General features: G+C 43.8%; 1 protein-coding gene across 3 annotated transcripts in view; it reads left to right on the top strand.

The window, feature by feature from the left end:
• Positions 1 to 11,056: 11,056 nt before the first annotated feature.
• Positions 11,057 to 27,586, top strand: part of LOC130931986 (WD repeat domain phosphoinositide-interacting protein 1-like) — a 79,225-nt gene continuing 62,695 nt past the window's right edge. For 2 of the 3 annotated variants that reach the window (XM_057861307.1, XM_057861308.1), the window contains exons 1-2: positions 11,058 to 11,423; positions 19,054 to 19,136. In XM_057861307.1, coding sequence (XP_057717290.1) covers positions 11,335 to 11,423; positions 19,054 to 19,136 — 172 coding nt within the window. In that variant the 5' untranslated portion in view covers positions 11,058 to 11,334. Of the gene's footprint in view, positions 11,424 to 19,053; positions 19,137 to 27,586 lie in introns of all 3 variants that reach the window. The other variant, XM_057861309.1, reaches the window with a different exon arrangement.

Raw genomic sequence — 27,586 nt, 5'->3', positions numbered from 1 at the left:
TTTACACCAGCAAATATAAAATCAAAACACAAACTCTTAAAGAAACAACACGGAAAATTAAATGAACATAGGCAACAAATGATAGCCAGTCTCACCAGAAAGCGTTGTCGACAACCGCCTGGAGTACAATGGAATGCCCCCCTTTTCCCTTTTAAGAAGACGCTGGATCATCTCGTGGAGCTTTGATTGAGATACGGGTGCCAGCTATGGCACCGGCACACATCACGTAACCTCCCCTCTCAAACCATCCAGTGTGAGCTGAAGCTGATCCCCTTTGGGTAGGCTAATAAATCGGTTGAGAAGACGTTCCTTCAAAGCCTGTGTTACTGCCCGCAGAAGCAACAGATGGTGGACAAACCTACGCCAAAGAGAAAGCTTATTGTCCTTTTCTCGCTCGGGGTTGCATACCACCAGAGGACAATAGCCAGTCTCCGACGGGCGTCCAATGCTTTCCGCCATCTTGTAGCGCTTCCTCTTATTGCTGTTGTCAAATGACATAAGATAAACTTAAAGGTATTGCAATAGGGTTACCATATTTTGATTTCCAAAAAAGAGGACACTCGGCTCGGCCTCGAGATACTTAAATTATACTCGAAGTTCACTCAAAGATGTCTTATCACATTAATATATTTAAAATATGCCTCCTCCATATGGATAGAAAATTCAGTTTTATAACAAAATAATAGCTGTATAAACAAAGACGCAAATTCAAATTCTCAGAGGTTACTCAACAAGTTTTATTATTCCTAAAATTATAGAACAATGTTGTTGTTGTTGTTTTTTTTTACAAAAATGGTATAAATAATGATAAGAAACTAATGTCTCTTCTGTATTCCTGAATCATCCTTGAACAAAATAATAGCTGTATTTTCCATTCTTACAGCACAAATAAATAATCTGAAATAATGTTCGATATACTACGTCTTCCAACTTTAACAAAAAGAGGTAAAATAATTTAAACCAAACAGTAACCTCACAACAATACTAATTTAACAAACAAACATCTCTTTAGTGTTTTTCATCCCTGTTTTCTTGTCCCTGATTTTCTTCATCTTCCTTATCTACCCATCCACATTTAGATGTAGTGCTGATCTGTCCAAGCAGTTTTTTGTTGCTCAACAAATAAGAATGAAAGTCTTTGCAAGAATGGTTTTTTAATATTGTATTGCACAAATCGAATCCTCTTCAGTGACTCAACAGAAAGCCTGTACCTCTCATTGGTCCACTGGCTCTGCATCAGTGAGAAAAACATTGGCATTATGAGAGGGAAGTGCAAAAGACAAACTGTGCAATCTTCAGGAGTTCTGGGTGGCATGCAATCCTTTTGGCCTTCTCAAAATATTTTGTCCACTTCTGGTGTACCTGCAAGCCACTGAACTCCTGATATGTTGCACCTTTCTGTGAATTTCCTCAGATTGGCGACCTGGTCAAAACATTTGACATCATCAATTAGGACCCCCTTTTCTCCTAGGTACTGGATGCAGACCTCCACATCATTCCAATCTGGTGGCTCACTCAGATCCATCCACATGAATGTTGAGAACTCTTTTATGGGAGTCATCCACTTCTCCAGATACTCCAGGCATGCACTGTAAAGGCCTTGCACATCAGCACAGAACTGGTTACAGCCCTTACCAAGTCCATTGCTGCGCTTTTGTGCTAGGAGTCCCTTAACTTTCAGAGACATGAAGTTGCTGCTCTTGCGTTCAAGAATGGTGTTCAGAATTTTCTTCACCTCCATAAAGGAGTTGTTCTCCTTTTCCATTTCTTGAATGTGGGTGTGGAAAACTGAAGTCATTTTCAAAAAACTTCTTCATTACTATGGGTGGCTTTTGCTGCGACAGAAAGAATGCTTTTGAAGCTGGAAACATCTGTGTCATCCTCTCAATGCCTGGGAACAATGACAGCCACCTTGTCTTGCTGTGAGAAAGCATCCTTCTGTATTCAATGTCAATAAAGTCACAGTACTCCTTGAGGTTCTCACTGTAAATATGGAAGTGCTGGTAGATTTTGAACACAATATTCTCAAGGTCAACATCTATTGTGTCTGCCCCATGATGAACACAATTATTCAGTATGTGTGCTGCGCAACCGACACCAATTAAAATCTTGTTGTGCAGCATCCTCTTCAAACATGCAAACACATTCTTTCCCCCTTCATCACGCCAGATTCCTCCAAAATGTGTGTTGCAGTTGTCACCAGTAAATGCAATACATTTTTCAAATAATTAGTTTTTTGCCAGTGTTTCAGTTATATAGTGTGCAATGGTTTCTGCTGTCTCATTCAGTGTGTCTTTAATCTCAATTAATTTTGTTTGCACACCACCCTTCTTCCAGTCAAAGTACTGGATTATGATTGGGAATATTTTCACTGCTCTATGGTTACTCCCGTCTGTAGAAACGCCACAGTACTGGATTTCTTTGAGGGCTTCATGAGCGACTTCAACAGAGTGGGGCGCTATGACGCCATTCACAATGGCTTCAGTCTTAGTGCGAGCACTACTGAACTTTTTGGCGGTGCCAGAGTCTAGAAATGGTGCAGTCCATGGACCTGTAACTGTTATTGTCAGGCCCCAGGCTGGGCAAGTATGTGGGTGTGTCTGTCATCCAATTACAGGCCCAGCACCTGACGGGTGGAGTGATGGCAGCTGCCAGCAATCACCATCACCAGCCTACTTAAGCCAGCCAGAGCTCCACCACGTCGCTGGATCGTCTCTTTCAGTTCACTGTTAGTGCCCTCTCGCGTTTTGAATATTTCTGTGTGGACTCAACTGATCATCGACTTATTTGCTTTGTTCCAGGATTTCGCCTACGCCTCTTGTTATTGGTACCTTCGCCCGGAATCTTCAAGCCACAGACTCCACAGCCCTGCGAACAATAAACTATTTGAACTCAGATCCTCATTCCCTCTCGTGCCTGTTTTGAGGGTTCTCAGCCCACGATCATAACAGCACGATCCAGCCACAATATGGACCCCGCAGGCACAGAACGGACGCCCCAGCACCAACCAGCTCAACTCATGGAACAGCACAACCAGGCTATCCAATACCTTCTCGCCCAGGTATCGAATATCTCACAAACACTGCTTTCACTTCAAGCCCAGCTCACGCCCTTGCCACACGCACAACGACCTCCGTCACCTCAACGAGCACCTGCCTCACCACCTCAACGAGTACCTGCCCCGTTTGCAACACCGCTTGTGCAGCCCCTGCATGAACCCATGGTGCCGACGCCAGCTCCCTATGACGGCGACCTGGGTGCTTGCAGGGCGTTTCTGGTCCAATGCAGCCTCGTGTTTGAGCAGCAAAGCCTCACATATAGCAATGACCAAGCCAAGATCGCCTACCTTATTGGCTGTCTTCGTGGCAACGCCTTGTCGTGGGCGAGCGCCGAATGGGAAAGGGGCTCGGCGGCATGTTCCTCCTATGCCTGCTTCACGGAGGAGATGCGAAAGGTATTTGACCACCCGGTGCGCGGTACAAAGGGCGCTAAACGTTTGATGTCGCTTCGCCAAGGCGCACTCAGCGTGGCAGAATACTCTGTGCAATTCCGTACCCTCGCCGCCGAGAGCAAATTCAATGAGGAAGCCCTTCAAGAAGTATTCGTCAGTGGCCTTAGTGAGTCTTTGAAGGATGAGTTGGCCTCACGTGAGGAACCCAACTCTCTCGACGCGCTCGTTAGTCTGGCGATCAGGATAGATTGTCGACTCAGGGAGCGTAGACGGCAGCGGCGTGACTCTCCGCCTGCTGCCCCTGCGCATCCATTGGAGAGGCCCGTCCCGTTGTCACCTGCTGCAGCGGTAGGCTCACCCCCGGCATGGGGGTCAGTGCCCATTCAACAGAGCCGTACCAGGCTGTCGGCAAGGGAGCGCTCTCACCGGCTCCGCTCAAGTCGATGTTTTTATTGTGGTGGTAGTGATCATCTCCTGCAGAGCTGCTCAGTCCGCCCAGGCTCGCCGATGGGAAGGGAGGCATTGGTGAGCCATACTACAAACGCTTCCTCCCGTCTTCTGCTACCGGCTTCCCTCTTGTGGGAGGGCCGGGTTAGTGATATTACTGCGTTGGTCGATTGCGGGGCGGACGAGAGCTTCATAGACCGCTCCATCGTGTCGCGATTGGGCATCAAGACCCACCAGTTGGACGTTCCTTTGCGTACCACCGCACTCAATGGACAGCTTTTGTGCCGGGTGGAACGTCAGACCGAGCCAATTAACCTCTGCCTCTCCGGGAACCATCGTGAGGTAACCACTTTTTATGTCTTTTATTGCCCACGCACACCATTAGTGCTGGGCCTCCCTTGGCTCCGAGAGCACAACCCTAGTATAGACTGGTCTCACCCCAAGCTGACAGCCTGGAGTCCTGCATGCCACACCAAGTGCCTTCAGTCCGCTCTTATTCCCAATACGCCGGCTCAAACGCCATCCACACCTGACCTCTCGGCCATTCCAAAATGTTACCATGACCTTGCACACGTTTTCAGCGAGGACCACGCTTTGGCCCTTCCTCCTCACCGCCCGTATGATTGCGCCATCGAGCTCTTGCCTGGTGCCACTCTGCCTAAGGCACGCCTTTACAACATCTCGCGGTCCGAGCAGGAGGCCATGGAGAAATACATTGCAGACTCGTTGGCCGCAGGCATAATCCGCCCCTCCTCCTCCCCGGTTGGCGCAGGGTTCTTTTTCGTTGGGAAGAAGGATGGCTCGCTACGGCCCTGCGTTGACGACCGGGGTCTGAACGACATCACTGTCAAAAACAGGTACCCTCTGCCACTCATTGACTCTGCCTTTACACCGCTTCATGGTGCCCGCATTTTCACAAAGCTGGACCTCCGCAACGCTTACCATCTTGTTCGAATCCGAGAGGGAGATGAATGGAAGACCGCCTTCACCACCTCCCTGGGCCATTTTGAATATTTGGTCATGCCATTTGGCCTCTGCAACGCGCCCGCAGTGTTCCAGGCCCTCGTCAACGACGTCCTTCGGGACATGCTAAACAGGTTCATGTTCGTCTATCTGGATGACATACTGATTTTCTCTCGTACTCCCGCAGAACACGAGCAGCATGTGAGGCAAGTACTGCAGAGACTCCTGGAGAACCGCCTCTATGTAAAGGCAGAGAAGTGTGCCTTCCATGTGTCCGAGACTGCCTTCCTCGACTTCATAGTGGCCGACGGGGAACTCCGGATGGATCCCGCAAAGGTGACTGCAGTCTCTCAGTGGCCCAGGCCGGGCGATCGGAAAAAGTTACATTGCTTCCTGGGGTTTGCGAACTTTTACCGGCGGTTCATCCGCAATTATAGCCAGATTGTAGCCCCCCTCACGGCCCTCATGTCCACCAAAGCCCCGTTTCGGTGGTCGGATACCGCAGAGGCCGCTTTCTGCGACCTCAAGGCCCGCTTCACGTCTTCTCCTGTGCTTGCTCATCCAGACCCCGCGTTGCAGTTCATTGTGGAGGTGGACGCTTCAGAGCTGGGGGTGGGCGCTGTCCTCTCGCAGCGTGGGCTTGGGGATGGGAAGGTACACCCCTGTGCCTTTTTCTCCCATAGGCTCAGTCCTGCAGAGCGCAACTATGGCGTTGGGGACCGTGAGCTGCTGGCGGTGAAGTTGGCTCTGGAGGAGTGGCGGCACCTACTGGAAGGAGCACGCCACCCATTCGTGGTTTGGACAGACCACAAAAATTTGGAGTATCTCAAGTCAGCCCGCAGACTGAACCCCCGTCAAGCCAGGTGGGCCATGTTTTTTACGAGGTTCGATTTCACATTGTCCTATGTCCCAGGCTCTAAGAATGTGAAGGCTGATGCCCTGTCTCGCCTGTACCAAACCATCGACTCCGAAGAGGAGCCCATGCCAATCCTCCCGCCTTCCTGTGTGGTGGCTGCCACCATGACTGATCTGGAGGTAGAGGTTTTGAGGGCTCAGGGTGGCCAACCGGACCCCCGACAGGGTTCGCAGATGGATCTGTTTGTCCCTGAATCAGTCCGTCCCAAGGTGCTGGAGTGGGCACACACATCACGCCTGACTTGCCATCCTGGCATCACCCGCACCTTGGCTGTTTTGCGCCAGCGTTTCTGGTGGCCAACCATGACGGAGGATTGCCGGTCCTTCGTCTCTGCCTGCCACGTGTGTGCCCGTAGCAAGTCGTCCACCAAGCCAAGTTCAGGTCTGCTCCACCCGCTACCGATACCAAGCCGTCCATGGTCGCACATTGCCGTAGACTTTGTCACTGGACTCCCGCCATCTCGGGGTCACACTGTCATTTTAACCATTGTCGACCGTTTCTCCAAAGCTGCTCACTTTGTCGCCCTCCAAAAGCTGCCCACAGCCAAGGAGACTGCAGACTTGCTGGTCAAGCACGTGTTTCGCCTACACGGGATTCCAGCGGACATCGTCTCGGACCGCGGGCCCCAATTCACCTCCCACGTCTGGTCGGCCTTCTGCTCTGCTCTCGGCATCACTACGAGCCTCTCCTCTGGTTTTCACCCCCAGACCAATGGACAGTGTGAACGCGCGAACCAGCAGTTGGAAGCGGCGCTCCGTTGCACCACCCAGGCCCGTCCGACCACCTGGAGTGATCAGCTCCCCTGGGTTGAATATGCTCATAACTCGCTACCTAACGCATCTTCCAATCTGTCCCCCTTCCAGTGTTCGCTTGGCTATCAACCTCCTTTGTTCCCGTCTACGGAGGCAGAGATTGCCGTCCCTTCGGTACAAGCACACCTTGCCGAATGTGCCATGGTCTGGAATCAAACCCGTGCTGCGCTCGGTCGCTCATCTACACGTACCCAGAAACAGGCCAACCGTCGCCGTGCTCCAGTGCCTACCTACAAAGTTGGCCAGAAGGTCTGGTTGTCCTCCAGGGATCTGCCGCTCAAGACTGAATCACGGAAGTTGGCCCCACGTTTTGTCGGCCCTTACGAGATCGTCAAGGTGGTCAACCCATGCGCCGTGCGCTTTAAGCTTCCTGCGGCCCTACGTGTCCATCCAACCTTTCATGCATCCCAGGTGAAACCTGTCGGGGTGAGTCCCTTGTCCCCCCCTATTCCGCCCCCTCCGCCGCCTCTGTCGATCGACGGGTATCCGGCCTTCAGGGTGGAGAGGCTCCTGGATGTCCGCCGCCGGGGCCGCGGCCTGCAGTATCTGGTGGATTGGGAGGGCTATGGCCCCGAGGAGCGTAGTTGGGTCCCGGCTCGCCAGATCCTCTGTCGTTCCCTTATCCGGGATTTCCATCGGGCCCACCCGGATTCTCTGCGTCGCGCGCCCGGAGGCGCACGTAGAGGGGGGGGTACTGTCAGGCCCAGGCTGGGCGAGTGTGTGGGTGTGTCTGTCATCCAATTACAGGCCCAGCACCTGACGGGTGGAGTGATGGCAGCTGCCAGCAATCACCATCACCAGCCTACTTAAGCCAGCCAGAGCTCCACCACGTCGCTGGATCGTCTCTTTCAGTTCACTGTTAGTGCCCTCTCGCGTTTTGAATATTTCTGTGTGGACTCAACTGATCATCGACTTATTTGCTTTGTTCCAGGATTTCGCCTACGCCTCTTGTTATTGGTACCTTCGCCCGGAATCTTCAAGCCACAGACTCCACAGCCCTGCGAACAATAAACTATTTGAACTCAGATCCTCATTCCCTCTCGTGCCTGTTTTGAGGGTTCTCAGCCCACGATCATAACAGTTATGGTGTTTAACAGTGTGAAACGCAAACCCACCCTCCGCTGCGTTTACAGAACCCTCTGTTTTCCCGGGACTTACAAGGAAGTCGCTCAATTTAGCCGAGGAGCTCTCCCCTCGCACAGCTTTTTTATGTTTTTCTGTGTCCGTGTGAGCTGTCAGGTCTCCAGCACCTTTGTTGGACACAGACACATACGTGTCTGCTTTGCACACGGTGCACTCTGCCTCCCATTTGTTTCGCCCGGGACGATATTAGGGGATGTGGTGCCCCTTTATTATGACATCATTCACACACCGAACTTGTGTGTGGGAGATGTTGTACTTCAGTCATGTGACACGGACACGTTTGTTTTTCTTTAAACCAATTCAACCACAGCTATAGCAACAAATTCAAATGCAATAAATGTATTCATGAATAAAACACAAAAAAGAAAACACACAATGCATAATGAGTCATTTTAAAGCTAGTTAAGTGTAGAATATGAAATAGGTGAGAAACCATTGTCAAATTGTTGTTGTCTCCCAAATAGAGCCCATTAAAAGTGTTAATTTGGTCCTAAATGACTGTCATCTTCTCCTGCAAAGTGCATACGTTAATAAATCTGAAGCCAAATTATTATCATTTATTACATTATATTGTCACTGCCAATCAGATTCTTCATAATGGATGTCATTTTAAATCTATTTTGCTTCCAGAAATCTGAACATGACATAGTTTTATTTTGAAATGTTCACTGGAAGTACATCTGCCAAGTCGCTAACCGTAATCTTTACACTCAGTAATAAAAAAAAAAAACAAAGTGCACTTCGGTTTTCGTTATACATGTGGTGTCATTAATAGTTTTTTTTCTTTTGTTCGCAACATTTGCCAATGCTGTAATCTAGCGAGTTTTCATGTTTAAAGTGTCAGTTTTTAACCGCAATTTTGCGTTGTGGAGACAACTGCCAATGTTTAACAGCAGGCTAAAGTGGTTAGTAAATTGTCTTTTTTACATTAGACTCAATGTTCCTGACTGTCTCAGGAAATTAGAATACACAATATTCTAATTTCCTGAGACAGTCCTGTATATATACACAGGACTGTCTCAAAAAATTAGAATATTGTGTATTCTAATTTCCTGAGACAGTCCAGTATATATATATATATATATATATATATATATATATATATATATATATATATATATATATATATTTATCCCCCCCCCCCCCCCCAAAGAGCTACATAATTGGATGTGAAATCATTGCTATCAAGGCTTTGTCAGGCTGTTGCTTACCTTTGCAAAATAGGAAAAAGACTAGTACAAAGTATAATACTAGCCCAACAGTAAGAAAGTAAAAATAAGTTCATAATAATAAACTCTGAATGAACTGAGTAAACTTTTTTAAACCTCTCAAAGGCCAAACAGTGCAACTTTCATGAAATTATTGTCACATTCTGCTGCTGGTTAGATTGTGTTTTGTTGCTGGGCTGTTAGTGGGGGCATTCCTGACGTCGCACCTGAATCCAATGCAGGCTCATCAACGTAGCATTTAAGCACGGGTGAGCTCAGAGAAGGCTGCCGAGATATTTGCTTTGCTGATCGCCATTTGACATCTCGCACTATAGTCTCGCTACATTTGCTTGTTACGCCCCTGCATTGGGTTTTTTCTGTTAGTGTGCTGCACTCGTTTGTAACCTCTACCCTGTGCAGGTATTTCAGTGTTTTTATTTTGGCTTTTTGGCTTGCTGCCTATCGTCTTAATTAACCTTCGAGTTTGTAGTATTGAGCTCCGTCGACCTGCTGTCACGGACTCCTTTTGTTATTTCTACTATCCCGCGATCGCGTGTTATTTTTTGTTTGCAATCATTAAACCCTTGTACGTATCCCCCGCTTGTTGTCCGCTTCGAGGTCCAACCTTGTTTCCGCATTTGCGGACGCTAACAATTATTAGTAATAATAATTGACCACAGCATTGCGTCTCTCTATTAGCCTCCTTTTTTCGGGAGGGGGGGGAGTCCCTTATTTCTATTTCTGAAAGGTGACAACCCTACTTTGGAAACAGTTCCCAAATTACTGCAGCATTTCTTTAAGTAAAAAACAAAGTAAAGGTGACGTAGTGAACTGACCAGAGATTGTTGCACCGGTCCAGCGCCCTTCCTCTGGATAGCAGTCCTGCTCTTGCGGGCTCAAACTCGTTGTGTTCGTTCACGTTTCGTCTTCAAATGTTTTATCAGGTTCGAGGTATTGAAACTGGCCGATTTAACTCCATATCTCGAAACTTTCAGGCTGTAAATCTTGCATGCAGCCATTGATTTTAATTGACGGGATTTCTATTTTGAAATATTTCCCGATGTCGGCGCCGCCAAGCGACCTTGTCATTGGTCAGGAGTGGCTATTGGCCCGTTCTCATTGGTCTGGAGCAGGCCAATAGCGATAGCTGCTTGGTGTTCACGTGTCATCACACAACACAGAGAGAGAGTGTAGTGAGTGCCAGGAGAAAAAAAAAGGCTGCGGTCAAATGTTATAATAATGGACCGGTAAATGGTATCGGCGCCGTCTTTGTTGGTACTCGCCGATACCGATACCACCATTTCGGGCCGGATCGGCGTCCCCTGCCGATACTAGTATCGCTATCGGTGCATCTTTAGTTAGTAGATAGTTTTCTTCTTGGAGGTGCATAGGCTGCCTTTTTTTTTTTTTACATGGAGGTTTGAGAGTTGCTGTCATATTTTTGGGATCAAAGCACAGCCCCGCCCACAATTTTTACAGCGTACCGGACCGCTCCGGCCCACCTTCACGCTTGGCAATATTTCATCTAAACTCTATGTAAAGAACCACTAGTTTGCAATTGTGCCAAGTACCTACATGATTATGCAATTTAAAAAACAATAACATTTTTTCCCCATCACAACAAAACTCTGTTTTTCACGTTTATGCTCCTCTTCTTTCTTGCGTTTGTCTTTTGTCTAAAAATAACACCTTCAGGTAGCTCTCTGGTCTGCGGGGGTAACTGAGATTAACATTTGTGGTGAAATTACCACATCGCAGCAAATACTGAAACGGGCAGAAGGCACGTTAGAAAAACTATTTCATTATGATTAAATAAAAAATATATACCAATATGCAGTAAAAATATGACTTAAGAAGAAGGCTTACAGTTTGTATGATTAACTATAACAGTTTGTATTACTGGATATAAATCGTCGTTTTGTATGACAAATAGCCTGTTTCACGTCTTCGTCGCATCTCATGTCTCATGAATGGGTTTTCAAAAAATAAAAAAATAAAAAATTCTCGTACACTAGCTATCCAATAAAAACACACTACATTACTGTACGTCAGACCAATCGTATTCCAAAACAGTGACAACATGTCTCACCGAGCCAATCAGAAGAGGCGGGTTTATGACGTCACGCAGTCAGCTGTTCACTTGTTTAGCTTCTTTTCCTCCCTTCTTTTTTTCTACATGACGGTCCGCAAACCATCCTCCTACAATATCGGCATTGAAACTGAATTTCATCGTTTTCCAAAAAGAGAACACGCCCTAATTTCCCTCGAGAAGTTAAACGTACACTTTTCTGCCACATTGGAGTCGTCTTCCGTCGACATCGACCGAAGAGGTGCTGCCGATCCCAGGCCTCCGATCCACGACGGAAGGAGGGGAAGAGGTCGCTGGGAATCGGGATGGAGTCAGCAGTGGGTGCCGGTAGACCGGACGGACCAGGCGGTCCGACAGCCCGATTTGGATGTGCCTCGTTCAATCAGGACTCGACGTAAGCAAGCAGACATGTTTATTCGGTGCTAACGATTTCAATCCATCATCCACGTATTGTCTCTTTATACATTCGCTTGAAGAATATTTCCCTACATCGGTCGGTCTTTTACGTACACCCACTGTAGCAGTGCATTCCTGCACTTATAGATGTGTGTATGTCATCCATGCTGCAGCAGGTCCTCCTCTGTTAAAGCAGCTGCATGATGCTGGTAAAAACCTCGAGAATTTTTGGGATGTGATCCTGCCTGTACAGGACCGTGCTCCTTGAAGTGCATTATGCTTACTTTGCACAAAAGATGAAGGCTACAACTCGGTAACTAAATTGTGTGGAGGTCCTGGCTCTAGCTGAAATAGAATCACACGCACATCCTGCAGCGGTCTTGCTCAAGGGTGCCAGTCTTCTAACACTGGCTGTTACTTGTGTATACTGAATAGTAAAGGAAAATAGAACTTGCGTAATTTGAATTTAGATTGGCTTCCCATATGTTGTAAGAATTGAGTCGACCATTACAAAGTGAATTACAGTACTTTCATTATGTTCAGACGTAGATTGACCCCTTTTCACTTGCTGAATGTGGCAGTCCATTTTTTTCCCTCAAACGCACGTTTGATTGGCTGATGACTTGACCCCCCCCCCCCACACACGCATTCACAGCCCAATAGAAATACAACATGCCGCCTCCTCCGCACCCTTCAAAGACGAGGGATATTAGAATTTTTTTTTCCCACCAGCAGAAGCCACTGTAAGTAATGTAAAAAGATGTCAATGTTGTGGAGGTGGGGAACACACCACTAATTTTGATACTGAAAGTCCGGCCTGCATCAGAGTTAGGGTAACATTAATCTGTGTGAATTTCTCGAACTCAAGGAGGAAGCTGTGTTGAGAGAAATATACTCCTGTATGTTTTCTATGGTTAACGTTAATCAAACGAGGAAATGTAGTGAACCAAGGATTACCCCTTTATAGATGGACTATTGAATTAATCATTAACAAGTTTGTATTTCTTATGTAGTATGTTAATATAATTTGTGTTCAAATATTGCAATTTAGATTTGCTAATAAAATCCAGACATTTGTTTGGGAAGTTTTCAAAATGTTTCTTTAGTAGTTTTTGAAGACAAAGGTTTGAATCGAAAGGTGTATCACCTGAACTATTACACAGGAAAGTTAGTATAAATCAATACAGATTAATTTTGCCCTGGTCATTTAGACTATCAATTAATGAGGTTCATATTGATGAGAAATGTAGCCCTGACCCTCGTTCACCCAGTCTGTTTGAAATTATAAATGTCCCGTCCCCGGCAAAAAAACAGTGTACATGCAGGTTATGCTGTTATATTATCCCTACCAAAGTTGAGAACAAACCTACGGCCTTGTGTCCGAACTGTTGTTGTTTTTTTTCACTGACCAATTATAACCAACATTTTAGACCGCAAAAGACAAACCAAAAAAAAAAAAAACCCGAAAATAATTTGTCAAAATTCGTAATATTGACGTCCCATTGACAACCAAACGTGCTCAACGAAGTGTTTTGAAGCTTGATAATATTATTCAACTCGTTAGGATACACATTCATCAGAAAAATACAGACTGAAGAGGTCTTTATTTGATAATTCAACAGAAACAGCAAGTGTCGCGTTTTTGCTCGTTCTACATACAATAGTTAAAAAAACAGGTTCCAACAGTGCAAAAATTAATGAGAAGGTGTGTCCAAACTGTACTGTACTGTATACAGTGGGGCAAATAAGTATTTAGTCAACCACCAATTGTGCAAGTTCTCCTACTTGAAAAGATTAGAGAGGCCTGTAATTGTCAACATGGGTAAACCTCAACCATGAGAGGCAGAATGTGGAAAAAAAAACAGAAAATCACATTGTTTGATTTTTAAAGAATTTATTTCCAAATTAGAGTGGAAAATAAGTATTTGGCGGCACGGTGGCTGAGTGGTTAGCACATCCGCCCCACAGTTCTGAGATCAAGGGTTCAATCCCGGCTTCGGCCTTCCTGTGTGGAGTTTGCATGTTCTCCCTGTGCCTGCGTGGGTTTCCTCCAGGAACTCCGATTTCCTCCCACATCCCAAAAACATGCATAGTAGTCTGATTGAACACTCTAAATTGTCCGTAAGTATGAGTGTGTGCGTGAATGGTTGTATGTCTCCTTGTGCCCTGCGATTGATTGGCTGGCAACCAGTTCAGGGTGTCCCCTGCCTACTGCCCTTAGTTAGTCTGGGATAGGCTCCAGCACCTCCGCGACCCTCGTGAGGAAAAAGCAGCATAGAAAATGAATGAATATATAAGTATTTGGTCACCTACAAACAAGCAAGATTTCTGGCTGTCAAAGAGGTCTAACTTCTTCTAACGAGGTCTAACCAGGCTCCACTCGTTACCTGTATTAATGGCACCTGTTTTAAGTCATTATCGGTATAAAAGACACCTGTCCACAAGCTGAGTCAGTCACACGCCAAACTCCACTATGGCCAAGACCTAAGAGCTGTCGAAGGACACCAGAGACAAAATTGTAGACCTGCACCAGGCTGGGAAGACTGAATCTGCAATAGGTAAAACACTTGGTGTAAAGAAATCAACTGTGGGAGCGATAATTCGAAATGGAAGACATACAAGACCACTGATAATCTCCCTCTATCTGGGGCTCCATGCAAGATCTCACCCCGTGGCATCAAAATGATAACAAGAACGGTGAGCAAAAATCCCAGAACCACACGGGGGGACCTAGTGAATGACCTAAAGAGAGCTGGGACCACAGTAACAAAGGCTACGATCAGTAACACAATGCTGCGCCAGGGACTCAAATCCTCCACTGCCAGACGTGTCCCCCTGCTGAAGAAAGTACACGTCCAGGTCCATCTGCGGTTCGCTAGAGAGCATTTGGATGATCTAGAAGAGGACTGGGAGAATGTGTTATGGTCAGATGAAACCAAAATAGAAATTTTTGGTAGAAACACAGGTTCTCGTGTTTAAAGAAGAAAGAATACTGAATTGCATCCGAAAAACAACGTACCCACTTTGAAGCATGGGGGTGGAAACATCATGCTTTGGGGCTGTTTTTCTGCAAAGGGACCAGGACGACTGATCTGTGTAAAGGAAAGAATGAATGGCGCCACGTATGGAGAGATTTTGAGTGAAAATCTCCTTCCATCAGCAAGGGCATTGAAGATGACACGTGGCTGGGTCTTTCAGCATGACAATGATCCCGAACACACAGCCAGGGCAACAAAGGAGTGGCTTCGTAAGAAGCATTTCAAGGTCCTGGAGCGGCCTAGCCAGTCTCCAGATCTCAACCCCATAGAAAATCTGTGGAGGGAGTTGAAAGTCCCTGTTGCCCAACGACAGCTCCAAAACATCACTGCTCTAGAGGAGATCTGCATGGAGGAATGGAACAAAATACCAGCAACAGTGTGTGAAAAGCTTGTGAAGAGTTACAGAAAACGTTTGACCTCCGTTATTGCCAGCAAAGGGTACATAACAAAGTATTGAGATGAACTTTTGGTATTGACCAAATACTTATTTTCCACCATGATTTGCTAATAAATTGTTGAAAAATCAAACAATGTGATTCGTGTTTTTTTCCCACATTCTGTCTCTCATGAATGAGGTTTACCCACGTTGACAATTACTGGCCTCTAATATTTTCAAGTGGGAGAACTTGCACAATTAGTGGTTGACTAAATACTTATTTGCCACACTGTATATACAGTGCATCACAAAAGTGAGTACACCCCTCGCATTTCTACAGATATTTAAGTATATCTTTTCATGGAACAACACCGACAAAATGACACTTTGACACAATGAAAAGTAGTCTGTGTGCAGTTTATATAATAGAGTTGATTTATTTTCCCCTCAAATTAACTAAAAAAATAGCCATTAATATCTAAACCCCTGGCAACGAAAGTGAGAATACCCATTATAAACTACATCCCTAAATGTCCAAATTGAGTACTGCTTGTCATTTTCCCTCCAAAATTTCATGTGACTCGTTAGTGTTACCAGGTCCAGGTGTGCATAGGGAGCAGGTGTGTTCAAATTTGTAGTGCAGCTCTCACACTCTCTCATACTGGTCACTGAAAGTTCCAACATGGCACCACATGGCAAAGAACTTTCTGAGGATCTTAAAAGACGTATTGCTGCGCTACATGAAGATGGCCAAGGCTAGAAGAAGATTGCCAACACCCTGAAACTGAGCTCCAGCACAGTGGCTAAGATCATCCAGCGTTTTAAAAGTGCAGGGTCCACTCAGAACAGGCCTCTGGTTGGTCGTCCAAAGAAGCTGAGTGCACGTGCTGAGCATCATATCCAAATGCTTTCTGTGAAAGATCGTTGCAGGAGTGCTGTCATCATTGCTGCAGAGATTGAAGAGGTGGGGGGTCAGCCTGTTAGTGCTAAGACTATACGCCGCACTCTACATCAAATGGGTGTACATGGCTGTCACCCCAGGAGGAAGCCTCTTCTGTAGACGGTACACAAGAAAGCCCGCTAGCAGTTTGCTGAAGACATGTCAACAAAACACATGGATCACTGGAACCATGTCCTATGATCTGATGAAACGAAGATTAATTTGTTTGGTTCCGATGGGCTCAAGCATGTGTGGCGGCGACCAGGTGAGGAGTACAAAGATAAGTGTGTCATGCCTACAGTCAAGCATGGTGGTGGGAATGTCATGGTCTGGTGCTGCATGTGTTGGAGAGTTAAATTCTATTGAGGGAAACATGAACTCCAACATGTACTGTGAAATACTGCAGCAGAGCATGATCCCCTCCCTCCGGAAACTGGGTCGCAGGGCAGTGTTCCAGCATGACAATGACCTCAAACACACCTCCAAAATGACCACTGCTTTACTGAAGAGGCTGAGGGTAAAGGTGATGGACTGGCCAAGCATGTCTCCAGACTTGAACCCAATAGAACATCTTTGGGGGATCCTCAAGCGGAAGGTGGAGGTGCGCAAAGTCTTAAATATCCGGCAGCTCCGTAACGTCATCATGGAGGAGTGGAAGAGAATTCCAGTGGCAACCTGTGAAGCTGTGGTCAACTCCATGCCCAGGAGAGTAAAGGCAGTTCTGGATAATAGTGGTGGCCACACAAAATATTGACATTTGACATGTTGTATGTTAATATTGACAACTTTCACTAAGGGGTTTACTCACTTTTATTGCCAGAGGTTTATGTATTAATGGCTATATTTTGAGGGGAAAATAAATTAACTATTATTTAAGCTGCACACAGATTACTTTTAATTGTGTTAAAGTGTCATTTTGTCAGTGTTGTCCCATGAAAAGATGTACTGAAATATCTACAGGGATGCGAGGGGTGTACTCACTTTTGTGATACACTCTATGTATACCACCTAACACAGAAAGATTGTGAAAAAAAGTATTTGAAAAAATATTTACAATAAACCAGTTCAGTTCAAAAATTTCAGGCATTTTTCAAGAGTTTCATCTTGGAAGAAGACACAGGGCTGTGTCACACAGTCCACACTTCCAGAGGGTGCCTTTTGTGCACTGCTGTCACTCGCCGACTCATCCGAAGTTTTTGGATGACGTCCTACCTATGTGACCTCGCAATGGCTCCTGGGATATGTAGTTTTTTTGTTGTGCTTTCTGTTTTGAAAAAGTGCAAGAAATGATGGAAATATGGACATAAACACATGGTCAATGTAGTGTTTTAACGTTTATCTATGAGGGCAATAAAATCCATTATCTCCCGTTTTACTTGATCGATTGACTTCAAGTAAAACAAGCGTGGACCTCAACTTCCGCACTTTCAAATGAAATCAATCAGTGGCACGTGGGTGACGTAATTGCAGTGTGAGGAGACTTCAAAGATGATATGCGTAAATGTGTCACCACCATCATCAAACCCTCCGCACAATCTTTCGTTGAAATCTCTCATCAATTTTTCTTTTCCTTCCACATCTAGGGAGGTTAGCCACAGTGCCATGGGCTTCACACTTATTGATGACACTGCGCACGGTAGACACAGAAATATTCAGGTCATTGGAGATGGACTTTTAGCCTTGAGATTGCCCATGTTTCCTCACAATTTTGCTTAAGTCTTCAGACAGTTCTTTGGTCTTCTTTCTTTTCTGTGTGCTCAATATGGTACACACAAGGACACAGGACAGAGGTTGAGTCAACTTTAATCCACTTTAACTGGCTGCAAGTGTGATTTAGTAATTGCCACCACCTGTTTTGTGCCACAGGTAAGTAACAGGTGCTGTTAATTACACAAAATAGAGAAGCATCACATGATTTTTCAAAGTGTGCTAAAGCCTTTGCAATTTTTTCCCATTTTCTTTTGTTTTTTCATTGCAAGCAAAATAAATGAAGATATTACTACCAAAGTATTTATAATTGCAATCATTTTCTGGGAGATTTATCTGACAGAATTGCAGGGGTGCCAATACTTTTGGCCAGCACTATATGCCCTAAGGTGACATGTTCGTTTAGCATCTTTGGTAAGTCCGATTGAGTTTAAAGCGCTTAAATGTCGCCACGTTTTATGACCGAATTGATCGTGTGTGTATGGCGTACCCGCCCCCACCTCTGTGTTTATTGCACTGTGCAATTCATTTGTGTGTTATTGATTATTGTGCGGTCAGTTTGCATTGTTTTACATTGGCACTGATATGCTGTTAACCCTAAACTCCAAAACCCTAACCCGGAGTTCAGAATATTTGACGTTAGGCTTATCCTTTGAGCTAGGGGGTTTAATTAGGCGATGGAGTTTATTTCAACAAATTCCATGCATTTTGTCGATTATATGTTAGTTTCAGGGCTCCGGAGTGGCTAAGCTAGCGCGAGTCAATTGTGGTTGAAATCAACTCCATCGACTAATTAAACCCCCGCAAAACTCGAAGATTAAGCCTTATATGAAAAATTATGATCTTCCCATTTAAATTCAATAATCAAAATACCAATTCCATGTGATGACATTTTTCTGTTTTCATTGTTATGTTGTGGCAGCAAAGGGAGAAAAATTGGTAAAAAGTAACCAATAAATAACTTTTAAGGTAACTTAGTTACTTTGAGAATAAATTAATCAGCAACTAGATTACTTTTTTGAGGCGTAATCAGTAGTCCGTAATAAATTACTTTTTCAAAAAATCTGTGACAACACTGCCTGAGACATTCAGTTAGCAGTTTATCCTTCGGGGCAATTTCTTGATGTAATCTTGTGTGTTTGATGTTTGATCCTGGACTGTGGACTTGACGCCCACATGTCTCCGGCCTCCCTCTTTCCGCTTTGTGTATAGTCTCAGGGTGCTGAACTAAGGGGAAACCGTCCGTGCATCGTGAGCAGCTTCCTGGTCTTGATGTCCGTGGCTTATATCTTCTTCTTTGGCCATCTTATGATCACAGCTGGGTTTCTGATAAGCCTGTAGCCATACGCGTATCAAAACCAAAATTGCGAAACTCTCAGTCGCAATTCTGTCTCGTGGTGTGAGACGATAGAATCGTGACGCATCTTCAAGCCCAGTTTAAACCAAATGGTTTTCAGTTGAAAACTGACAACTTCCTGCCTGTATTGAAACAAAATTTCTCAAAGACAGCTTGACTGTCGTTCGGATAGGAACATCCTCAATGTATATGGATGTGTTTGTTTTGCAGGTCCTTGGCTGTGGGAACAAAGACTGGGTACAAGCTGTTTTCTCTGACCACAGTGGATAAGCTAGACTGCATTCATGAGAGTGGTTAGTATGGTCTCCATATTCATCTTTGAAAAGCAACGGTTCTTTGTAGTAATCCACTTTGATACAAGTAGCTTATTTTTCCTCATTAACTAGCCAAACAAGTTGGTTGCACTGTGCACTCCTATAGTTTCGGAGGCTTTCATGGCAACAGTACAACATAAACAGACGTGGGTGGAGTAACCATAAGTAAAAAAGCGTTTAGTGAAAACAATACTTAAGTAATGAGTAATTGTTAGTACCTGCTTAGATTATGTAATGTTTTTTAGACAACTTTATATATTTTTTTCTTTGCACGTCATACAGCGAGAAGCAGAAGATTTGCACCCCTTGTGATTTTGCAAGTTCACCCACTTAGAAAACAGGTAGAGGTCTGAAATTTCAATCATAGATGCATTAATCTAAAAAAAAAATCCGGAACTCACATTGCATGATTTTTCAATAATGTATTTGTAATTTACTGGGCTTCATAAGTATTTGTAACCCTGAGAAAATCAGTGCACTGAAATTATTCCAGAAGCCTTTGTTTTCATTTCCAGAGGTCAAACACTTTATGTAGTTCTTCACCAGGTTTTCACATATGGATCAGGGATTTTGGCACATTCCTCCACATATCTTCTCTAGATCTGTCAGGTTTCGGGGCTGTCCTTGAGAAACACGATGTTTCAGCTCCATGATTGAAATCTGAAGACTGGCTAGGCCACTCCAGGGCCTTGATATGCTTTTTACGCAGCCATTCCTTTGTTGTGTGCTTTCGGTTCATCTTCATGTTGGAAGATCCAGCCACGACTCATCTTCAAAGTCTCTGACTGAGGGAAGGAAACTGTGTCTCAAAATCCTACGATGAATTTCACTATTCATCCTCTGCTTTATACAGTACAGTCGTCCTGTCCCCTTTGCAGAAAAGCAGCCCCAAATCCTGAGGTTTCCACCTCCATACTTCACAGTAGGGATGATGTTTTTGGTTTTATACTCATTCTTTCTTTTTCATCCACACACGATGAGTAAAGTTTGCAACAAAAAGTTCTACTTTGGTCTCATCTGACCAAATGACTTTCTCCCATGACCCCTATGCATCATTCAGATGGTCCTTGTCAAACCTCAGACGGGCCTTCACATGTACTGACTTCAACAGGGAAACCTTCTGAGCAATGCATGATTTTAAACCATTGCACCGTAGTGTTCTACTGACAGTAGCCTTTTAAACTGTGCATCCATCTATCTTCAGGTCATTGACCAGCTCCTGCCATGTAGTTCTAGGCTCAGCCATCATTTTTCTCATCATGAGTGATGCCCCACAAGGATTTTACATGGAGCCAGCGTCCGGGATAGATTATCAGTCGCGTTTAGCCTTTTCCATTTTCTAAAAATTGCAACAACTGTTGATTTATTCTCACCAAGGTGCTTTCAAATTGTCCCATAGCCTTTTCCAGCTTTGTGGAGCTCAACATGTTTTTCTCCGGTGTCTTTCGAAAGCTCTCTGGTCTTGCTAATGGTAGCAGTTGGATTATGACTGACTGTGTGGTGCACAGGTGACAATAAGGAGTTCAAACGGGTGGTAGTTGGGTGGTTACTCATGGAGAAGGTGGACTTTTTTAAGGTAGACTGACAACTCTTTGAGTGTCATAATTATTGCTTATTCTCAGGGGTACAAATACTTATGAACCCCAGTAAATTGCAAATGAATTATTTAGAAAATCATACAATGTGATTTCTAGATTTTTTAAAAATATGTGTCTATGGAGTGGAAATGCATCTATGATTAAAATTTCAGACCTCTACCTATTTTCTAAGTGGGTGAACTTGCAAAATCACAAGGGGTGCAAATACTTCTGCTCCTCACTGTTTATATGAACTATTACTATTATACTGTTACATAACCTATTACCTTGTCATATAAGGCCAAATAAATATACAAAAATCATTGAATTCTGACTAAAAAAATATAAATGAATCATCAACTGTCCAAATAACATGAGTCCCCTCCAGTAAATGAAAACATATTTCCTACCATGAAATTAAAACACTCATGTCTCTGTTCTTTTTTTGTGGACTATTGGTGCCCATAATAACTGGGAGAGAGGTCGAAATCCACGCTCTCAAGTCATGTTGACTCATGTCAACTAGATTTTAGATTTTAGTTTTACGTCGGTTTAAAGACTCCACATAATTGAACAGGCCGGCGTGATCACAGGACTTATGACTGCAAGAATATACGTGGTCATATACAGTTGTATGAAAAAGTATCTGAACCTTCTAGAATTTCTCACATTTCTGCTTAAAATCATTATCAAAAATCGGATCTCAGTCAAAATCACACAGATGTAAAAACTGTCTGCTTTAACTAAAACCACCTAGGGCTGGGCGATATGGCCTTAAACATGTATCGCGATAAATTGAGCAGATTTATCTCGATAACGATAAATGACGATAAATTCGCCCAAGCGGACTGTTATATAATTTGAAAATCTGAATCAATGCATGAAATACAGATTAACTATTTCTTGTTGATTTATTTACCAGCATTCAATTTGATATACTGTATTTAACAATTGTACATGCAGTCTAAACATTAAATTTATAAAAATTAGGGCTGTCAAAATTATCGCGTTAACTGGCGTTAATTAATTTTTAAAATTAATCACGTTAAAATATTTGACGCAATTAACGCACTTGCCCAGCTCAGACATATTTAAATGTCACTAGAGTGAAAGGCCCACTTGTTAATTGTGTTTTGCGGAGTTTTGCTGCCCTCTGCTGGCGTTTGGGTGCGACTGATTTTATAGTGTAAGTAATTATTGCCATCAACAATGGCGGGCTACTAGTTTATTTTTTGATTGAAAATTTAACAAGTTTTATTAAAACGAAAACATTAAGAGGGGTTTTAATATAAAATTTCTATAACTGATTTAGAACTGATTTATTGTTATAATAAACAAATACAGTCCTTATGTACCGCATGTTGAAAATATATATCCATCTTGCGTCTTATCTTTCCATTCCAACAATAATTTAGAGAAAAATATGGCATATTATATAGATGGTTTGAATTGCGATTAATTGTGATTAATTACGATTAATTAATTTTTAAGCTGTAATTAACTCGATTAAAAATTTTAATCGTTCGACAGCCCTAATAAAAATGTATTGTAAGCAATAAGAATTCAAGTATGAACATTTATAACAGCGTGTATGACTTGAACAATGTACATTGTCAAAATCAATATGCCTGTGCAAACATGTAATTGTAACACAAATGACTTGCAGCTTGAACAGTACACTTCAAAAAGACAACTTATTGTTAATGGCTGCTGTGATATAATTATTAAATACAAGTGTTTACTTTATGGTTTAAGGGTTTCCCCCCCCCCCCCAGTGCATTTTTTTCATAAATGCACGCACAATAAAAATAGCTGGGGCCATTTCTCGGTCATTTTAGTTTCGCCGTTGGATTGTACTTTATGCAGAATTCTTTACCATCACAAAAGCTATCAGAGGAATCACACACACAGACAGATACAAAATAACGCCACATAGTAATTGCTAGATGCAGTCCGTGCCCAATCCACTCATTAAGTTCAGCCGTTTCGACAAGGTTAGAGCCTCTATCCGACTCCATAACGTTCATTTGTAGCGTTAGCCGCTAGCTAGCGTTAGCCTGGCTACCAGTAGAAAGCACCATGTCCGGAAATCGTGAGAACAAAGGAGGACAGCGGGTGAAAGCCCGTCTGGATGCCACCAAGAGTCTACTAAATGTCGGTTGAAAGTTTGGTGAACCTCCCTTAAGCCACACTCCATCACGTTTTGCTTGTAGCGTTAGCTGCTAGCGTTAGCTTACCGGGCTTTTGTTTGATTGGCTTCCTGATGATCACGTGACTCCCTACGTAAGCACATTCACTGCTTTCTTAAAGGGGAATGAACATAGACGAACAACACAGAATCAAAGCGGGATGAAAAGACTATTTTCTTGTTTTATTAATTTACCGAATTTACCGACATGGTCAAAATTACGTCGGTCATCGTTAAGAATTTCGGTGACGGTAAATTTTCGGTTTACCGCCCTGCTCTAAAACCACCCAAACATTTCCATGTTTTCATATTTTAGTGTGGATAGTACGCAAACAATGACAGAAGGGGGAACAATAAGTAAGTGAACCATCATATTTAATATTTTGTGGCCCCCCCCCTTTGGCAGCAATAACTTCAACCAGACACTTCCTGTAGCTGCAGATCAGTCTGGCACATCGATCAGGACTAATCTTGGCCCGTTCTTCTCCACAAAACTGCTGTAGTTCAGTCAAATTCCTGGGAGTTTTGGTACGAATTGCTGTCTTAAGGTCATGCCACACCATCTCAATGGGGTTTAAGTCTGGACTTTGACTTGGCCACTCCAGAATGTGTATTTTGCGCTTCTGAAACCATTCTGAAGTTGATTTGCTTCTGTGTTTCGGATCATTGTCTTGTTGCAGCGTCCATCCTCTTTTTAGCTTCACCTGTCTGACAGGCGCCCTCAGGTTTTCCTGCTAAACATACCGATAAACTTTTGAATTAATTCTTCCATTAATGATTGCAAGTTGTGCAGGCCCTGAGGCAGCAAAAAAAGCCCCAAATCATGATGCTCCCTCCATCATGCTTTACGGTGGGGATGAGGTGTTGATGTTGGTGAGCTGTTCCATTTTTCCTCCACACATGATGTTGTGTGTCACTCTACTATTAAATCTATTAAACGAGGAACAAAGTTTTTGTTTTAAACAGCAGTTGCTTCCTAGGTTGAGTCCTCCCATGAGCACCATTCTTGGCCATAGTTTTACATAGAGTTGATGTGTGCACAGAGATATTGGACTGTGCCATTGATTTCTTCTAGTCTAGGGTTTTTTTTACCTCTTTGAATATTCTGCGCTTAACTCTTGGCGTCATCTTTGATGGACGACTACTCCTCGGGAGAGAAGCAACTGTGCCAAACTCTCTCCAATTGTAGAAAACTTCTTTGGCTGTCAATTGATGAACATCCAGACTTTTAGAGATGGTTTTGTATCCTTTCCCAGCTTTATGCAAATCAACATCCCTCGATCGCAAGTCTTAAGACGGCTCTTTTGACCGAGCCATGATGCACATCAGACAATGCTTCTCATCAAGGCAATTCTTACCAGGTGTGTGTATCATAGTGGGGAGGGCAGCTTTAAACCACTCATCAGTTGTTGGGCACACACCTGACTTAAATTGTTTGGTAAAAATTGGTTTCAACTGCTGGGAAAATAAATCAACTCTATTATATAAGCTGCACACAGATTACTTTTCATTGTGTCAAAGTGTCATTTTGTCAGTGTTGTCCCCTGAAAAGAAACACTTAAATATCTGCAGAAATGCGAGGGGTGTACTCACTTTTGTGATATACTGAATATACAGTATGCTTAAAATATGAAAACCCATAAATGTTTGGATGGTTTTAGTTAAAGCAGACAGTTTTTTTCAACTGTGTGATTTTGACAAAGATCCGATTTTTGATGATGATTTTAAGCAGAAATGAGAAATTCCAAAAGGTTCAGATACTTTTTCATACCACTGTAGTTATGTCTTATTGGTATAATGAAGTCATGTGATTATAGATGCAACGTCTCTTTGGGGAAACAGAATCCCTGTCGGCATCTCTGGTAAATAGAAAGTCAAATCTAATGTAAGAGGGAAAATTTAAGCACTCTAGTAGCAGAGTAAGAGTTGCATAAAAGTAAAAAATATGGCGTGGTAAGACTACTCACAGAAGTACATATTTCTCCAGAAGTTACTCATGTAAATGTAACAGAGTAAATGTACTGCAGTGCTACCCACCTCTGAACATGAGCAACACTGAATTATGTTAAAGCAACACTTAATAACTCTCAGTTTTCTGTGATTTTGGTGAGGCCACTGGACAAAAGCAGCAGTGTTTTGCCTAACGGGAGACCGCATTTCTCATGAGGACCTGCGCAAATGTCGTAAAGTCCTGATCTCCCGGTTGCTTGCAGTCGGACTGAGCTACATTTGTTTTTCCAGTGGCTGTGTGAAGGATGTACAGCGATGAGGCAATGTATCTAATTGTGGCTAAGCAATATCATAAGACACTGTAATGAATAGGGGAAAGGGGGAAGTGACGTATGCCGTAAAGCAGGCAGCAAATCTGTAGTTCTTTTTTTGTGTTGCAACTTGGTACCTACCTACCACCCCTTCTCAAAGTAATAAAATAGATAGTAGTATAAGTAGCGTTGTGCCAATGAAAGTGACACAGACCCCCTAGGTCCGTGACAAAGTGTCATTCAGCTATTTGTAAGTCGTTGTTTGTTTAATCACAAAAATTCAGAATATGTTTAAGAAGTGGTGGAGGTTGAAAAGTTCTTAACTTTTGCTTTAAGCACCTCTGTCTCAGATTGACCCATATTCCAATCTTGCATGTCCCCCAATATTTAGAAGAAAAAAAACAACAACAAAAACACACACAAAAATATTAAGATCCCAAAATGTGTTTCCCGAATTTAATTTTGTCTCTTGCTCTCTTTCTAAAATGTCCGGCGCAGCTTTGCCTTGAAAAAATACAAACTCTGCCGCAAGCAGCCCCCCTCCTCCACTCCTCCCCCAAACTGCCTGAAAGGTGGGAGGTGTGGTGCACGAGGATCATTGCTCGTGAAGAAAGACCGAAACTTGCCGGCCTTAATGTCATACAGATTCGTTGTTTGGCAGCATTTTGGGTGAGCTGATATGCTATCCACACTTTTTTTTCCAGTTTTTTTTTGTTTTATTTTGCTAACAAGCAAAAATAACAATGCCATCATATAAACATGCACTATAGTGTATAATATTTATGTGCTTACTTCCTACATGGACTAAACGTCCCATGAGCACTCTCGGCTCGCGCAGCCAATGGCATGGGGCTTGGGGGGATGAGGGGGGTCTAACGTAGCATATGTAAGTTGCTATTTGATGATATCTAGTGGGTGCGCTGTGCGCGCGAGTGTTGTCGGGCATTACAGTACAGTACAGCGTTCTTAATTTGCCACTCATTGTTCATCATGTAACTGTGAGATAGCTCTCAGTGTCGTCCCGGGGGGTCCAGCTGTCTATTGTGAAAGCGAGGTTGTTCGTAGCAACCAAGTCGGCAACAATATATTGGCGGACTTTGTTGTACGTATCCGTACAGACAGTCTTTGTTAAATACAGTGTATCACAAAAGTGAGTACACCCCTCGCATTTTTGCAGATATTTAAGTATTTGCCTGGTACACCAGACTCACCGCTGTTCCAGCTATTGAGTCTGGCCACCATTCAGCGGATACAATTTCCAGGGCGGAGCAAGCCACAGCAAACAGACAGCGGAGTGGACCAACCAGCGACGGGCAGACGTGATGTTAATAAAACGACGAGGGCAGGACGAGGGACTTGCGCGCGAACGGAAACATACGAGGAGAGCGGAGTTTATTCAACATGGCTAGCATGAGACAGACTGTTGTCAATGACTCGTGTCGATGTGTTTTTGGTCATTTAAAACTGATTTTACCGTGGATTGGAACATATTCTCGGCTCTCCTGTTCACCATCTATGTTGTTGTGGAGACGACTTCCGACGCGCAAGAGTGACGTTGCTCGTTAAGAAAACGTCACGCAAATAAACGAATCTGATTTGTTGATTGATTTTGTACCTGCTCGAGAGGCCGTTAATGGGCTGGGTCCCAGACTTTTCTCTCAGTGTTTGAAAAATACAGGGGGAACAGTCTGGCCGTGCCAGGCAATTTAAATATATCTTTTCATGGGACAACACTGACAAATTGACACTTTGGCAAAATGAAAAGTAGTCTGTGTGCAGCTTATACAGCGGGGAGAACAAGTATTTGATACACTGCCGATTTTGCTGGTTTTCCCACTTGCAAGCCATGTAGAGGTCTGTAATTTGTATCATAAGTTCTCTTCAGCTGTGAGGGACGGAATCTAATACAAAAATCCAGAAAATCACATTGTATAATTTTTAAATAATAAATTTGTATTTAACTGCATGAAATAAGTATTTGATACATTACCAACTAGTAAATATTTTGGCTCTTAGTTCTTTTTTAAGAACCCCTCCTGTTCTCCACTCATTACCGGAAGTAATGCACCTGTTTGAACTTGTTACCTGTATAAAAGACACCTGTTCACATACTCAAACAAACAAACTCCGACCTCTCCACAATGGCCAAGACAGAAGAGCTGTGTAAGGACATCAGGGATAAAATAATAGACCTGCACAAGGCTGGGATGGGCTACAGGAAAATAAGCAAGCAGCTTGGTGAGAAGGTAACAACTGTTGGAGCGATTATTAGAAAATGGAAGAAGATCAAGTTGACGGTCAATCTGCCTCGTTCTGGGGCTCCATGCAAGATCTCACTTCGTGGGGCATCACTGATCATGAGGAAAGATAGGGATCAGCCCAGAACTACACGGCAGGACCTGG

Source organism: Corythoichthys intestinalis, chromosome 16 (genome assembly GCF_030265065.1).
Source record: "Corythoichthys intestinalis isolate RoL2023-P3 chromosome 16, ASM3026506v1, whole genome shotgun sequence".
NCBI classification, from domain to species: domain Eukaryota; kingdom Metazoa; phylum Chordata; class Actinopteri; order Syngnathiformes; family Syngnathidae; genus Corythoichthys; species Corythoichthys intestinalis.
This window is presented reverse-complemented; position numbering and strand designations above follow the sequence as displayed.